Source organism: Mesoplodon mirus (assembly GCF_964341445.2).
Source record: "Mesoplodon mirus genome assembly, chromosome: 20".
NCBI lineage: Eukaryota > Metazoa > Chordata > Mammalia > Artiodactyla > Ziphiidae > Mesoplodon > Mesoplodon mirus.
In genome coordinates, this window is record NC_138996.1 from 29,014,556 (window position 1) to 29,032,373 (window position 17,818).

The window sequence follows — 17,818 nt, forward strand, 5'->3', positions numbered from 1 at the left end:
TTTTATGCCAAAGACAATCCCATCCTCACCTTCTTGGTAACACGGAACATTGATTATCCACCAGCTCTTACCTTCAAGAATCAGGAGTCAAACTTTTTTTTTTTTTTCGGTACGCGGGCCTCTCACTGCTGTGGCCTCTCCCGTTGCGGAGCACAGGCTCCGGATGCACCGGCTCAGCGGCCATGGCTCATGGGCCCAGCCGCTCCGCGGCATGTGGGATCCTCCTGGACCGGGGCACGAACCCGCGTCCCCTGCATCGGCAGGCGGACTCTCAACCACTGCGCCACCAGGGAAGCCCAGGAGTCAAACTTTAATACATAGCTCCCCCAAATTCCAAATTTTAAATGCTTTATTTAAAAATTTATACCCCGGAGTGGTGCATAATACTGGTAAGGAGTAATACTGAGACTCAAATGGCAACACGGGACTAAGACAGAAGACAGGGCCCTCTCATGAGGGACAGATGATTGTGGCTGGTGCACAGGGGCAGGAAGGGAAAGACTCTGAGGTCCTTCTGGACACTTGTAACCTCAGTGAGGCAACAGGTCCTGCAATACTGTGACAGTTTTGTTTTGGGGACCCAGGAAGATCACAATGTCATGTATTTCTGAATTAAGACTTGCAATTTAAAAACAAGTGAACAGAATACATTCACAGTAAAATGAACGACATGGGAGAATTCCTGGTTGAGAAAGGATTACGCCACTGAGGGAAAGCACAGACCTGTTTATGTGGTGTATTTACACTCACACAAATCACACTGACATCAGGCTAACAATTTTAAAGTGGATGCCAATGATGCATCTGTTCTAACGCGCACTTAGTACTTAGTGTTTGATGATGGCGGTGTTAACACATGAGACCTTTATTACATAAGCACGGCATGAGATGGACCTTTGAATTTTTCAAACATCAGGTTACATCCCCTTAGTCAGTCATGAAATCAATTCAGCAGGTTAAACCAGGAATATTTTTAACAAAACAGAGTAGGATATAAAATATAAGGGCATATAGAAAGTATTATTTCATGAAATTTTTGCTTACGGTTCCTCTTGTGTATTTAATTTTTATCATTCTCATACCAAGTCTATGAGATAGTGTTATCATCACCCACATCTTACAGGTAAGAACAGAGACAAACAAAGGGCAACATGAACAAAGCCACCGGAGCTGGGATCTGGCCCTAGACAATCCGACAAACTCCTGTGGCCTCTACCTGTAAAGCTGTGGTAACAGCGAATTCACGTCCTCCCAGCCCGTCACTGCCCCAGTCCCCCCAAAGATGAGCGGCACCGGCTCTAGAAGACGGATCTATTTCCAGTCCTACGCACTCCACCACACCTCTGCAACTGTGCTCTTAGTAAAAGCTGCTCCACGAAGCTGAAATCAAACAAGCGCGAAATAAATAAAAGATACATACAAGCATATCTGAAAGAGAACATATTTATTTACATTATTCTTTTCCTTTTTGAAAGTCCTACACTTTTAAATAATAAAAATCTCTGGGAAATGGGATAGTTTTAAATGAAGATATTTTAACAAAGAGGATTTTCACAATATGATTTTTACTTACATGAATTTTCAGAAGTTTTAAATAGTTCTTTTCAAATTGCACAGCATAACTAAAAGCTCTTTAGACCTTGCACCTTTCTCAAAAACTTTTAGTTTAGGGAATTATGCTTAGAATCAGAATCTTGCAGTTCAGATACTGACAGGTAAGGATCTTGTTAACATACTTATAAATACAAACCTGCTTCATAAATGATCCATGTTTTGACTGCAAGCTGAACCTATCTGATACGTTTTGATGGTAAGCAAAGATATTTTTTAGACATCTTAAATTGCTTTGATTAAGACTTTCTGGAAGTTTTCTGCATCAGTCACGTGACTGCTTTCCGGTTCCTGCGTATGTATTCTGAGCACACACTAGATTCACGAGGACGGATTTACCTCCAGTTTAGCCAACTCTGAAAGAGACACCCGGGGATTCAGAACTTTCCTGGGGCAGACGCTGGTGCGTGTTCCCCTTGTCCAGTCATATTTCAGATGCTTAACTTTCCTCGGCCACTGCGTATGCAAATCCCTTACTCTGAAAAGACGTTACTATCCATAAAACGACTTTCAACAGTAACAAAGGACTGACATCCTTTCACGTCACACTGACAGATTTCAAATATTTATTTGTGAAACTGTACGAGAGGATAGATTTTCCTAATATTTTAAGCATGAGTTCCTCTGAAGGGCTGGTATAACATCCATTAAAAAACAGCAAAGATTAACTTGCACCATGATCAAGCTACAGTTCACCATGAAAAACGTATACGGTTCTGTCTGGCATCTCAGCCGAGGCCCGTCCTGAACATCACGCCGCAGCAATGGAGGCGTCGTCCACGAGTCTGCCCTGGGGCTGCCGAGTGGAAAACAGAACGGGTTTATGAAATGAAAATCGCAACAGAAGCGCTATGAACTGAAGAGGTTTTGAAGTTCTTGGAACTGTTTCACGAAAACAGAATAGACGTGTGCAAGTATCCAAACAAAACGTGTTGCTTTCCTCCCTTCCCCCCACCCTCTTTCTTCACGTGAGCCTGGGGATGGTGACCGCACAGCCTCCAGGCTGCCCACGCCCTCTGTCCCCAGCGGCAGACATCACCAGCCGATCACACCCACCCGCGGAATCTACCTCGTCACTGCTTTTCTCTTAACCTGGTGTTCCGGCAGCTACCACCAATCTATCAATGGTACCGCGTGTGAAAGGGAACCTGGCCACCATTCCTGCTCAAGCGGTAAAGCTTTATCCTCTCTCTCCCTTGCTCAGCCTGGGTCCCAAGCTTTACGCAGGCCACAAACCTGAGCTAACAGCAAGCTCTTTGGGATTCAAGGTTTCGCAATCTCCTGTTTGAGAAAAAGTGATTCACAATGAACTCTAGGATATTAACAACGAAGACTGCAAGGACTGAAGCAGCAGATAAAAGCAAAATTTCCCTTTCTCCAAGTTCAGTGATTGAAAAAATTTAAAACATCACATCAGAAGAAGAAAAACTAAGAGTGATTAAAAGGTATCATGACTGTTTTTAGGTGTAGAATTTCTGACAGGTCAGCAACACCCCAGAGAGTCATGGAGTAGCTAAAAGAATGAAGTTCTTGCAAATGACTACTTTACGGATGTGCGTTAGCAGACCTTTGTGGGAAAAGCATGAGAGACGGTGTTTGGGACATGAACTAGATTAGCATTACAACCTCAGCAGCACAAGCCCACTGCTGTGTTTCAAGCAGCTGATTCCCGTGGGTTCCCTGGAGCAGTGAAGGGGGCGCTCCTGCTCTGATCTGTTGCTGGGCAGCTTTATGTACGTATGTGAGCATGTGTGCATGTGTGTGTGAGTTAGGCATCTGAATGGGAGGAAGGGAAGAATAGGTTGCTGGTCTTTCACACTTCGTGTAATTTCTAGGACTCATGGAGGACGTTTAGGTTTTTTTGTTTTGTTTTGTTTTTTGCAGTACACGGGCCTCTCACCGCTCTGGCCTCTCCCGTTGTGGAGCACAGGCTCCGGATGTGCAGGCTCAGCAGCCATGGCTCATGGGCCCAGCCGCTCTGTGGCATGTGGGATCCTCCCGGACCGGGGCACGAACCCGTGTCCCCTGCATCGGCAGGTGGACTCTCAACCACTGCGCCACCAGGGAAGCCCATGGGTGTTTAGTTTTAGAAACAGAATAAATGGCTCCACCAGGTCAAATCCTTACCAAACACAGCTTTACAAACAGGGACAGAGAACAATAAATCTGTTTTCTTATCATGCAATAAGAAAACAAATCTATTTTGCGAAGGAAGAAAAATATGGATCCAAGCTTGTTCTAGGGCAGCACAGTCCAACAAAACTCTCCGTGAGGATGGAAACACTCCACGTCAGTGCTGCGAGCTGCATGCCTACTGAGCACTTGAGATGTGGCTAGTGCAACTGGTAACTAAACTTTAAATTAAGTTTTAATTAATTTTAATCTCAATAGGCACATGTGCTCGTGGCTACCATATTGGAATAGCACAGGTGTAAAGTTTAATAAAGGTATGACGGGATGTAAAATTTTAGTCAGTGATCGTTCATGAAGTGGAAAAAGGGTAATCCTCATTCACTGCCCTTAGTGTGACAGGTAAAACAATTTTAATTATTGAGTTTTCCCAGATGAGAAAGGAGCTGGCTCTGAATAATCCAGTCAATGTTTTTAGCAGCAGTCAAGTTACCAGAGGATGTTTCTTAAATTTAGAGAAAAGAGCATGGCAGTTAGAAAAGGGTGTGCTGATTAGGTTAAAACTTATGAATGTTTATTTTTCTGGAACCTTTCCTTATGGACTTAAAACACCACCACCCAGAAGAGGTTTACTGTGAAAGAAAATCAGAAGACGGAACTAGATTTATCTGGGATTAGTTTGGGTGTTCTGAGCACTTCAGGGAAAGGAATGAAAGAGATTAATTGATGAGAACAAAATGCTGGTTCCCCAACATGATCAACTCTCACATCTCAAACAAGCTCTGTTTGTTCGGCTAGAATAGGATCAGGTCTGTACATCGATAAAATACTTTCACGCTGATGAAAGCCATACTTCTGAGTTTAGGAAGAGCAAACTTCAGAGGGTCAAACAGCTAAAAGGACGTCAGAGACCACCCATCCCACCGCTGCTCCCCAACCCGGTCATGACTTCTCCCCTGCAGGGTAGCCTCAGACATGACAGTGAGGAACAGCAAGGGAAATGGCTTTAGACCGTGATGAGGTGGAAATGTTAAAAAAAGCCACTGTTGTGTGCAGGCGGGCGGTATATGGGAAATCTCTGTACCTTCCTCTCAATTTTGCTGTGAACCTGAAACTGCTCTAAAAAAAAACAAAGTCTTAAAAGAACAAAAAGGCCACTGTTTAAACACAGGAGATCCAAAATTATGAGATTTAAAAAATAATAATTTAAAAGTATGGTATAAAAGGGAACCCTTTTGCACTCTTGGTGGGAATGTAAATTGATACAGCCACTATGGAGAACAGTACGGAGGTTCCTTAAAAAACTAAAAATAGAACTACAATATGACCCAGCAATCCCACTACTGGGCATATACCCTGAGAAAACCATAATTCAAAAAGAGTCATGTACCAAAATGTTCATTGCAGCTCTATTTACAATAGCCAGGACATGGAAGCAACCTAAGTGTCCATCGACAGATGAATGGATAAAGAAGATGTGGCACATATATACAATGGAATATTACTCAGCCATAAAAAGAAACGAAATTGAGTTATTTGTAGTGAGGTGGATGGACCTAGAGACTGTCATACAGAGTGAAGTAAATCAGAAAGAGAAAAACAAATACCACATGTTAACACATATATATGGAATCTAAAAAAAAAAAAAAGGTTTTGAAGAACCTAGGGGCAGGACAGGAATAAAGACGCAGACATAGAGAATGGACTTGAGGACACGGGGAACGGGAAGGGGAAGCTGGGACCAAGTGAGAGAGTGGCATGGACATATATACACTACCAAATGTAAAATAGATAGCTAGTGGGAAGCAGCCGCATAGCACAGGGAGATCAGCTCGGTGCTTTGTGACCACCTAGAGGGGTGGGATAGGCAGGGTGGGAGGGAGACGCAAGAGGGAGGGGATATGCGGATATATGTATATGTATAGTTGATTCACTTTGTTGTAAAGCAGAAACTAACACACCATTGTAAAGCAATTATACTCCAATAAAGATGTTAAAAAATAAAAATAAAAAAATAAAAGTATGGTATAGAATAGAAGCTTAGAGCGTTAATAAAAATGATTTTTTTTTGCAGATGCAAAAAAAAAAACAACAACAAAACTGTGTAAGTCTGGAAAGGTAACAGGTGGGAAGATTACGGCAGATACATGAACACAGGCTAACTTATAATTTACCAAATCCCAGATTATATAAACAGGGCTTCCCCAAAGCCTGACAGATACAAAAAAGGAAATTGTAACTTGTCATCCAAAAAGGGGGTATAAACTTAAAATAAAAAGAGAACACACAAGGGACTTCCCTGGTGGCACAGTGGTTAAGAACCCACCTGCCAATGCAGGGGACACGGGTTTGAACCCTGGTCCAGGAAGATCCCACGTGCGCGGAGCAACTAAGCCCGTGCACCCCAACTACTGAGCCTGCGCTCTAGAGCCTGCGAGCCACAACTACCGAGCCCGCGTGCCACAACAACTGAAGCCCACATGCCTAGAGCCCGTGCTTCACAACAAGAGAAGCCACTGCAATGAGAAGCCCGCACACTGCAATGAAGAGTAGGCCCCACTGGCCACAACTAGAGAAAGCCCGCGCGCAGCGGCGAAGACCCAACGCAGCCAAAAATAAATTAATTAATTAAAAAAAAAAAGTGTGATACTCTATCAATTATTTTAAAAAAACACAACAACAACAAAAAAGAGAACACACAGGATTCATATATGTTCATGTATCTCTGGTTACCAAGGGAAACCAGAACTATCTGGAGAAACAGCCTTAATTTAGGCATCAAGAGTGGCTTAACCCGAGGCAAAGCGAGGACAGTCCTACAGGGTCCTTTACTGCAGGAACCTGGAAATGGTATCACTGTTAAAAAATCAAAACATTAAACCACAGTATAGTTTCTGACCGGTGATCATTTTCAGAAAAGACCCAAATCCAGTAGTATTACATAGTTAGAATCAGAAAAGTTCACGGGCTGTATTCAGAAAGTTAATCCATTTTGATTAAAAAATAGTTACAAATTAACTACAATTTTAAAACATACTTTAAAAAGTAAACAAAAAATTAAAATAAAGAAATTAAAAAAAAAAATAGAAATATACTTTACTAAACGCCAAAGAAAAACCATGTTTAAGGATGCCATAAAGATAAATCTTTACCCAAGGGAATAAAAATCTTTGTGACTAGATCTAAAAAAAATCTATAAAATAGAAATCTAAAAAAAATCTATAAAATAATAACTTTATAGAAATGAATAGCAATATTGCCAAATTTATATAGATAGTAACAGTCAAAGCCCTATCCTGTTAGTCTCAAAATACTTAGTGAAGTTGACATGAAAAAACATCTTCTTTTGTTTGTTTTCAAGACAGTGAATTTAAAAAGCAGAAAATGTCTAAGCCTCACCTTTACAAAAATACTGGTGGGTATAAAACGCCTGAGCAGTTGATTTGTGAAGTTGGGAAACCTGAGCAAGTTGATGTTGAGAGATGGCAGCTGCTGGTACCCGGCCATCAGAGGGTAGAAGTTATATAACATTTCCTGTTCGGTGCCAGGGAGGATACGTAATCGAATCTAAATCACAAAAGTTATAGAGAAAGATGATCAAATACAGATATCAAATACCCTTGCAACATCTATACGATGTTACCCATAGATTACTAGCAAATGATAGGACACCTAAATCTTTCTGGTGAAATATTCACACCCTCTCCTATCCCTTCCTCCAGACAGATACCAAAATATACAGCTGAATTAATGAGGTCAGGATCATGCAGGTAACAAACATAATAAAAACATGTGCATGATTTCTCAGTTTCTACCAACATCTAAATTTAGGCAACCTGTACCTGCTTAACAATGGGACCACAGAGTGGATCAGTATTTCCTGTGTCTTAGACCAGGCAGGCTTTACAGGCACAGGGCGCTATGGGATAACATGCAGAAAAGCATCTTTGTAAACATCATGTCAACACGAGACAAAAAGATTGTTTCCTGTGTTTTGTGTTAGGGACTCCACCTTTGAGGTAAGGTAAGTAACTTCAGGGGAAGAAAAGATGTTTGTACTTTAGGAAAGAACACCAACAGGTAAGATTTTTGCTATCTTACATTATCTAATTATTTTTAAGTCAATGTGTGAAAGAGATCAAAACAATCAAGAAAAGCTTACTCATTTGCAAATGAGTACATATAGGGGCGTGTCGCGTCAGAGATAATACATGTGTGTGTGTAACCAACATATTACAGCTAATATTATATTTGGTATATACTATAAATTTAAATTACTGTACAGATTTACAGTATACTTCATGTGTAATTCTACTTTCATTTAACAGCAAACAGAGCACTCAGGACAGGCCCAGCCATGGCATGGCTGGTGAGTCAGGGTGGATGCTTCTAGGTGTCATGACAAGTTTGTGCTCTAATTACATCCTTATTAATGAAAAGCACTTACTGACCACTGAGGTGTGTCCCTGCTGCCACTCTTTTTTGTTTTGTTTTGTTTCTGCTTTTACTTTGGCTGCACTGCACAGCTTGCGGGACCTCAGTTCCCTGACCAGGGATTGAGCCCGGGCCCTGGCAGAAAGCCCAGAATCCTAACCACTAGGCCATCAGGGAGCTCCCCTCTGTGGCCACTTTGAAGAGGAGGACAGTATTCTCACTGCAGCGTGGTTTTGCCTGAGAGTGTATGTCCCACCCAAAAATCTGATGAACTTTTCTACCCCTGATTTGAATAGATGAATCAAAACATCGGAATCACTTACTTTTATGTATAGATACAAAATTGTGCCTACATGAAACAAAGATAAGTAAATTCTATGCAAGATCAAAATCTCTTAAAAACTGTACTGATAGTTCAGAAGGAAATTAAGCTTTGATCTGTGTAGCCATGCCTCAAGGCCTCAAATTAAAAGACACACACACACACAAACTCATTAGTAATAAAAGGGATATTTTTAAAATTTTCAGGAATTCTATTGTAGTCCAAGAATTTGTGAACTCTTGTTTTATACGGAGAAAGAACCTATATGTGTGATCTCAAAGCAAAAAGGGTTGCCCATTTAACCCAGTTCTATAGCAAGTTGTAATTAACCTTCAAAAGTGACTGAAGATTCACCACTATCAAAACAACAGGGACCACAGTCAGCCTTATCAATTCATTTGTACACGAAATGTACAGCTTTCCACTTCCTGGCCATACTTTTGTGTCTTCATAAACAACCCAAAGAGATATGACCTGTACCTGTTTAAGACCTGAGAACATGAAGGCATCACTGGGCTCCACAGAAATCTCCACATCTTGAACTAAGTCAGTCTTATTCTGGAGGTGATACTTGACGGGTAACGACTCTCTAACACGCCCAAATGATGGCAGATCTGCAGAGAAAGATGACACATTACTCTTGGTTTAAAAAAAAAAAAAAAAAAGCTCACCATTTATGGGTTCTTTTTGTAAATAAATCTCACTCTATAGACATGGGATTATTTAAATTAAAGATAGCACTGCACTCTTGCTAAATAAGAATATTCTCTGATTGGACAATAGCCACAGGGTGACGATAAAACAGACTAAGAAGAATCGGTCTCCTTCTACAATTGATTTGACTTAGATAGGGGTCTTGGCTACCAAGAGCTGAATTGTATTTTAGGAATATTTTTTTATATCTACAAAAGATTCCCCTAAATATCAATAAAGGCTCAAGATGGAATGACAGACATTATGTGCCCCTTGATGGGAACTGTGATGTATTCTTGCCAAAAACTTTAACCTGAATGTGATCAAGCCAACAGATCTAACTACCAATTTATAGGGACAGAGAAACACTTAAAAAAATGATACAACGCCATCAGCAAATCCAGGCTGTAGGCACTGAGTTTCGTTAACAAATGAACGCCAAGGAAGCGAGAGAGGAGGTGGAGGTGGCAGAGGAGGTGATGAAGAGGTGGCGGTGGAGCGGGGGAGAGGGAGTCTACCTGCCCATAGGCTTCAAAAGTCTAGACATCCATGAACGGCAACGCAGGGACCTTCAAACACACTAAAGAACATTCAGAGTCGACTAGGGAAATTTCAATACTGGAATTTGATCATATTACAAAATTATTGCTAAGTTTTAATGTTATGATAATGGTATTGTGATCATGTTTAGAAAAATAGCCATTAATGTTAAAGATGCATACTGAAATCTTTATAGATGACAGAATATCTGGGATTTGCTTCAAAATAATGAGGGTAGGAGTGTGGAGAGGTATAGATAAAACAAGACCGGTCACAATCTACTTTTATAAATGGTGGGCATTTTTCATAATAGAAAGTTAAAAAAATCTTAGAAGCTAAAATAAATATTCTTACTGGATTTTTTTTGATCAAATAAAATGTGAGTGCCGTTACCTGCGTTCACATGGAGAGGGATATTTTCCACAATCACGTGTGGCAGAGTGATGACAGTGCTGATGACAGGGATGTCGTCCATGGCTGAAGTCCTACAGCAGAAAAAGGTACCTTTTAAATCCACATTTCATGGGAGAAGTTAATAAATCAAAACCAGGGAACACGTATATTCACCAACTAATTACGAAGGAAATATAAATTATCCCTTTTCTAAAAGCTTATTAATGGAAGGAGTTTTGTGAAGAGCTTTTACAATCCCATTTTTGCTTTGAGGATTTCCGATTAACAAATGTTATAACTCAAGGCTGCTGTTTGGTCCCAGTGATGAAGTAAGGAGTGGCGTCAGAACGTAAGTCAACTGCACCATGAGCACACCATTTAAGTGTTTTGGTAGCAAAATGTTCTCAACGTCGGCAGCAGTGCGGTGCTTTACATTATGACACGAACACCTTCTCACACCAAGGACCATCTCCAGATGAGCACCAGACCACTGGACATGCCCTGCTGAAACTGCACTGTGGGAGCACAGGAGAAACGGAAGACTAAAAATATTTTACTATCAGTAGACACAGTGGCATTCCAATATTACTGAGATAAAGTGAGTTACATTATGAGACTGTCAGATATTTTTCCCTGTAGTACAGTCAGGGTGGGGACTACAGGGGCAGCAGGCATCTATCTGACTGCTGAGGACAATCTGTGGGAAGAGCATGTATATAGAGGTGGAACAGCTGACACTATTACAATAGTGCAAACCACTGACAGGCAAAAACACCCAACCTCTCACCATTAAGAAATACATGTCTTTTTTTTTTTTTTTTTTTTTTGCGGTACGTGGGCCTCTCACTGTTGTGGCCTCTCCCGTTGTGGAGCACAGGCTCCGGACGCACAGGCTCAGCGGCCATGGCTCACGGGCCCAGTCGCTCCGCGGCATGTGGGATCTTCCCGAACCGGGGCACGAACCCGTGTCCCCTGCATCGGCAGGCGGACTCTCAACCACTGCGCCACTAGGGAAGCCCCAAGAAATACCTGTCTTTATAGTAACACAGCAGAGTAATTAAGCAGCACCTTCAAAATGCTGTTTTAATTCCTATAAACGTGTGAATTAAACTAAACATCAATATGGTAAATTCAAGGGTGGGGGGAAGAAAGACAAGTTAATCTTTTAAAAATAAAATTACCTATTTTTCCTTTCTTATTTTTAGTATCTTAATTACTGTTTCAAGACTTATAAAATAATTGAGCCATGCCAAGAAAATAACACATGAAATACCATGCATCTACCTCCTGGCCTAAGAGAACATAAGAACGTAGCTGAATCTTCCCGTGTACCCCTTCCCACTTGCATCCCCCAACCTCCACTCTAGAAGTAACTACTGGCCTGAATTTGGCTTCTATCTATCATTCCTATGTATTTCTTTATGCTTTTCCAAATTATATGTATAGCCCTAAGAAACATATGTTTTACATGTTTTCTAATACTATATATAGGCAATTTGTTCATATTCTGCAGTTGCTTTGTTTCATTTAGTATTAATAGGCTGATAGGTGTAGCGCTGGTTCCCTCATTTTCACTGGTATATAATATTCCATTGTACGAATGTGCCACAATTTATCCAATTTCCTGTTGGTGGACATTTATTTTCTAACGTTTTACTATCATAAATAGTGCCTCTATGAACATTTTCAGACATGTCCCCTTTGTGTATGTTTGAATCTCTTCTAGGACTGCAGGGTATAGCCATCAGCTTTACCTGGTACTGCCAAATATATTTCCAGAGCAATTGTTCTAATTTATACTCCTCCTCTTGACAAACTTTGCACTGTTTAACCCTTTCATTTTTTCAGAGTGGTGGGAGTACAGCTGAATCTCAGGTAATTTATAAGGCTGAGCTTCTCTCCCCCTATGTTTACTGGCCATCCAGCTTCTTCTGATCACTGTACTACCTACTCAAGTATTTTTCTCAACTCTCAGTTAAGAGACTTGTGTTTTTCTTATGATCTGAAGTTCTTGATCTGAATTCGAATCCTTTGTCAGTTTTAGATAGCTTCCCCCAGTTTGTATTTTGTCTTTTCACTTTCTTCATGGTGCTTTCTAATGAACTGAGAAACAATTTTGAGAAATCAAATTTATCCATTTTAGTGGCTTGTACTTTTAGGGTCTTATTTAAAGAAATTCTTTCCTATGCCAAAGTCATAAAATGATTCTCTTATTTTTCTACTAAAAGTAATAAAGTTTTGCTTTTTACAATTAAACTTTAATAAACCTGGAATTTTTATATATTCAGTGGTACAGCAGATATCCCATTTTTTCCCAAGTCAATACCCAACTCTTTACCACCAATTATAAAGCAGTTCCTCCTTCCCCTACTGATCTATAATGCTACCTCTGTGAAATGTAATTTCCATGTGTGGATCTGTGGAATTATGTCTAGACTCTCTCTTCTGTTCCATTGGTTTATTTACATCTCCCCAAGCCAATACCATAGTGATGACCACTTACAATAAGTCTTAGAATCTGGAAGAGCAAGTACCCTTGCCTTGTACTTCTTCTGGAATATTTTGACTATTACTGCCTTTTTGCCTTTCCATACAAATTTTAGGATCAAGAGTGTCAAGTTCCACAAAAACAAAAACAAAACAAGCTGTTGAGATCCTGAAGGACACTGCATTGAATCTACAGAACAATTTACAATATTAAATCTTATCCAAACCCTATCAGAGATTATTTTCTATCTCTCCCATTTATTTAGGTCTTCCTTTAATGCTTTAAATTTTTACAATTTTCTCCATAAAGGTAATGCACATCTTCTACTAGATGTATTCCTATGTATCTTACCATTCTGTTATGTGAATGACACCTATTTAAAAAATATTTTCCCTAGAGGTTTATTACTGATATACAGAAATCCAGCTGATTTTTTATGTTGATGTTATATCCAGCAACCTTGCTGAGACTCTTTATAATTCCAATAATTTGTTGATCCCCTTGGGTTTTCTATGCAAACAATCCTATTGACTGTAAATAAGGGCAGTTTCTCCGAATGTTTTTAGTGGCTGGTTCTATCATCAGAATTAATTTGGCTAAAATTGCATCTGTAGTAGTTCACAAATTGTAACAAAACACAAACAAAAGTTTATCCTTTTAAATCTTTGTGTTTTTGACAAAAGGTCAATGACAGCATGTGACTTCTAGTTCGTTCTCCAGGCTGACAGAGCTCTCAACTATTAAATGACAATGACAAGGACTTCCCTGGTGACGCAGTGGTTAAGAATCCACCTGCCAATGCAGGGGACATGGGTTCGAGCCCTGATCCGGGAAGGTCCCACATGCCGTGGAGCAACTAAGCCCGTGCGCCACAACTACTGAGCCTGTGCTCTAGAGCCCGCGAGCCACAACTACTGACCCCGCATGCCGCAACTAGTGAAGCCAGCGTGCCTAGAGCCCGCGCTCTGCAACAAGAGAAGCCACCGCAATGAGAAACCCATGCACCACAACGAAGAGTACCCCCTGCTTGCCGCAACCAGAGAAAGCCCATGTGCAGCAACGAAGACCCAACGCAGCCAAAACTAAATATAAATACATTTACTAAAAATAAATAAATAAATAAATGAATAAATAAATGACAATGACACGTAATAAAGGCATTAGAATAACACAAAGAATGAAGAAAAGGCAGGGCTGATACAATTTTACCTCTTCCAGGAGATAATATAATGCCCAGTTGCTACTCCACCTTCAACATTTCCAACAGATGGGCAACGAAGACAAAAGCATTCACTGGCACTCTCTGCAGTCCGTAAGACAACTACAAGAAAGAGACTTCATAATCCTCATGCAGTGATTTCATCTATAAAAAGAGAGCTTTACATCCAAGTAGTACAACAAAAAAGAATACTTTATCAATTATACATTATTTATAGAGACTTGGAAATTAAGGCTCAGAGATGCTAAATGACTTTTTCAAGGAGACAGGTAAACAGAGCAAATAAAATGACTCCCTTAAACAGAACAAATAAAATGACTCACTTATATTTGGTCTTAAGAATACATCATGATTTTTTCCCCTCACAGTATCTGCCCTTATAATCTAGTTGAGCACAATTTTGCTTGGGTTAACATTCAAACTAATTTTTCTTCCCTCTAACAGCTCGAGAAATATACAAAAGCCTGAAGTACCCTGAACCAGAAAGGTAATATCGCCTCTATAAACTGTTTTTAGTTGGATAATTTAGAAAACTTATCGTCTGCCTTTCTGTATTTTCCCAAGTTTCTTTGGTAAACATCTTTTCCCATTTCAAATTATAAACAACAGTAAACATCAATTAAAAATTATAAAAAACAATCTATAAAAAATCCAAATATGAAAAAACACTTCATCTTCAATTACATTTTTCAGTCACTTTCTTACAGTATCAAGAATCTGATTTTTTAAAAAATAAGGTATACTCAAGCAAATTGTAAATGATGCTAATTCTAACTTAATTCTAAATGTACCTGCAAATTCCCTTCCTTAGCAAAAAGCTAACTCTAACAGCTAACACCACCAGCCTACACACGCACACACACTACTGTCTTCTGCTAGTTAAGGGGGATGATCCACATTCTCACCGTGGTCCACCTGGGACTCCAGCTGGTCCACGGGCGTCATGGAAGGAGCAAGCTGCAGCTCACTGGAGATGATGGTGAGGGCCCAGGGGGAAGCACTCAACAGGTCCGTCATCAGCAGGAAGGGGATGTCGGCATAAACCCTTTCCAGGTGCTCAAACTGTCACGGATGGAGACAAAGGTCTGTCAGGAAGTAAGTTAATCCATTTTCTTTTTTCTCTTAATTTCTACAACCTAAATGATTCCCAGTATGCTTCACAGGAACGTACCTTTGTAGAAACAAATTTAACTGCAACGTCAAATGGAAAGACAGTTTCTATTGTTACAGTTTCATCCTGCAAGGAAATGTAAAGGGTGCGATCAATGGCTTTTCTAAGTCTTAACAACAAATGAAGTTTTAAAAACAGAAGGCATACGAAACACAGTCGATTACTGATCCATAAATAATTCTCATTTAAAAATTAAGAAGCTAGGATCTTTCCCTTAGGTAGTATTTGTAAGAATCTATGTAGAGAGCAGACTAATAGCTCTAATTATCTATGGTTTTGTAACAGTTCACACTGCAAAGTGCTTTCTCATACATTATTTATCTCAGGATCTAGCAACAGTGGGCAGGGCAGGCATTGTCACCATTTGACAGAAGAAGAACCAGAAGTTAAAGAAGATTAAGTGATTGGCCTTAAGCCACAAAGCTAGTGGTGCAAAGCCTAGAATCTGGGTCTTCTTTTTGTCTAAGTCCTTCACCTCACCTTGACTCAAGGCAACTAAAACAATGATAATGATAATAATGTAATATGACATAGCATTATAATCACTGCACACATATTATGAAATGCTCATAGTAACTCAAGGAAACAGACACCAGTATCACTGCCATTTTAGGATGAAGTGGTCACACAGCTAGTAGGTGACAAAGGCAGAAACTGAACCAAATCTGACCCTGCGGCCTGGACTCTTAACCATCCTGCTCCATCTCCTCTGCACAGGGCTGTTCAAAAAACAGTGGGCTTATAAAGCAGAAACTAACACACCACTGTAAGCAACTATACTCCAATAAAGATGCTAAAAAAAAAACAACAGTGGGCTTACTACATCTTTTAAAAAAACAACCCACACTGTTGGTGAGAAACCTTTAAAAAAGAGCATGTTGGGTTAAAACTCAGGCTGTAAGGCCAAATAGATCTGGATTTTATTTCTGGCTGGATACATACTTACTAGCCATGTAGAACTTGGACACAGTGATGTGACCTTGGGAAGGGTATATGGTCTCTTTAAGTCTCAGTTCATAGTCCTCACAAGGTTGTTATGATAATTAAATGAGATAGTGCACACAAAACACTCAGTGAAATGCCAACATCATTTTTATTATTATTATATGCTTCAAATTATTTCCTCTCTCAATTATTATCAAGCTATCCCACCCGTCTAGGTGGTCACAAAGCACCGAGGTGATCTCCCTGTGTTAGGCGGCTGCTTCCCACTAGCTATCTATTTTACAGTTGGTAGTGTATATAAGTCCATGCCATTCTCTCACTTCGTCCCAGCTTACCCTTCCCCCTCCCGGGTAAAATAATTTTGAAAAATAATCATTACAGCCTTTTGCGAAGCTTCACAATACACACTAGCAAATTTAAATGCTGTGCTAAGTCCTGAAGTAAAAATATCTGTTGAACACCCTTTAACCCAGTATTTTCCAAACATATTTGACTAATTAATTCTTTTTTTGTGTAATATCTATTTCTATTCCTCAGAATTAGCATCCCTTACAAGCACATCTTGGTAATGGACTGGCTGATAGAAGAAGAAATACATTCTTCTCTAAAAAAGTGGCATGTACCTCGATGATCTCATGTCTTGAGAACATTGCTTAAAGGTGTAGCAGCACACTGGTTTTGCTCAAGTTCAGGATAGTTACGAGGTAGCAAACAATTATTTCAAAGTACATTCCAAGTCTACCATCAGCTTCATTATCAGAAGTAGAAACAACATCCAAGGCTTAGGACTTTAAATCTGCACAGAACTTTAACATTCTTATTTTATAGATGAGGAGACGGAGGTCAAAAGGAGTTACTTGGCTGACCTGAGTTCAGGAGTTAGGAGGCAGTGCTGAGACTGGCACCCTTATCTCCTAGTTCACCAGCAGGCTCTTTTAATTACATCAGGCTGGTGAAATTCTTGACAGTGTATTATATGCCTTCCTCCCTCCCACTTGGGAAGTCCTCCTGAACTCTCTTAGGATGGTTTTATTTCCCAGTGACTTATAAAACAGCCTGCGGCCCAGCCCTGTGCAGTGACCAAACTACAAACCCCCAAATTCCTAGGTCTTCTCCTCTGCTGGAGTGAGGACCCCACTCCTAAGAAAAGGCTGCCAGGACTAAGAAGATACCAAATATCATCATTTTCCATTAATAAAAGGGGATACAGGGTTTCCCTGGTGGCGCAGTGGTTGAGAGTCCACGTGCCAATGCAGGGGACACGAGTTCGTGCCCCGGTCCCATATGCCGCGGAGCGGCTGGGCCCGTGAGCCATGGCTGCTGAGTCTGTGCGTCCAGAGCCTGTGCTGCAACAGTGAGAGGCCCGCGTACCGCAAAAAAAAAAAAAAAGGGATACAAGCATTATATACAATGTGGTTAAGTCTATATAAAAACACGTCCCCCGGCAATCTCTTGAAACAAAAAAGACCGATAAGAAATACCTCAAGGAGTTAATAGCAGCTGCCTCGGAGTTGCTGGACCTGATAGCTTTCTTATTTCTTCCTCATCAATGTGCACTCACCAAAAAATGATGTTCATAAGAATCTTTTTTACTAACAGAAGAAATATTCCACAAAGGGAGACCTCCCTCCCACAAGGCCTTCTTCATATTAGCCAACTTACAGATTTTATCTAATGTGTGATTTTATAAAGAAGCAGATAGGTTTAGAGTCTCATGACTTTTTTGATTGAGATCTCAAACCTTTTGGTTCTCTGTACAAAAAACCATATAGGCCAATTTTCTAATGTTTGAGCAATGAATACCATATCACATCATTTATAATAAACATAAATGATAAAAAAATCAACAGATGTTTCATTAAAACTTGTAAT

At 40.2% G+C, this 17,818-nt stretch overlaps 1 protein-coding gene across 2 annotated transcripts in view; it reads right to left on the reverse strand.

Moving 5' to 3' along the window:
• Positions 1 to 331: 331 nt before the first annotated feature.
• TRAPPC11 (trafficking protein particle complex subunit 11) overlaps positions 332 to 17,818 on the reverse strand; it is a 42,379-nt gene continuing 24,892 nt past the window's right edge. Inside the window, exons 24-31 of one of the 2 annotated variants that reach the window (XR_014292383.1) lie at positions 15,002 to 15,067; positions 14,736 to 14,892; positions 13,821 to 13,932; positions 10,124 to 10,215; positions 8,978 to 9,111; positions 7,141 to 7,308; positions 2,308 to 2,407; positions 332 to 1,380 (exon numbers count right to left, since the gene is read on the reverse strand). Coding sequence is in view for 1 of the 2 variants with exons in the window: in XM_082608698.1 (XP_082464824.1) it covers positions 2,363 to 2,407; positions 7,141 to 7,308; positions 8,978 to 9,111; positions 10,124 to 10,215; positions 13,821 to 13,932; positions 14,736 to 14,892; positions 15,002 to 15,067 (774 nt within the window). In the remaining variant the exon portion in view is untranslated. Of the gene's footprint in view, positions 1,381 to 1,446; positions 2,408 to 7,140; positions 7,309 to 8,977; positions 9,112 to 10,123; positions 10,216 to 13,820; positions 13,933 to 14,735; positions 14,893 to 15,001; positions 15,068 to 17,818 lie in introns of those variants that run through there. The other variant, XM_082608698.1, reaches the window with a different exon arrangement.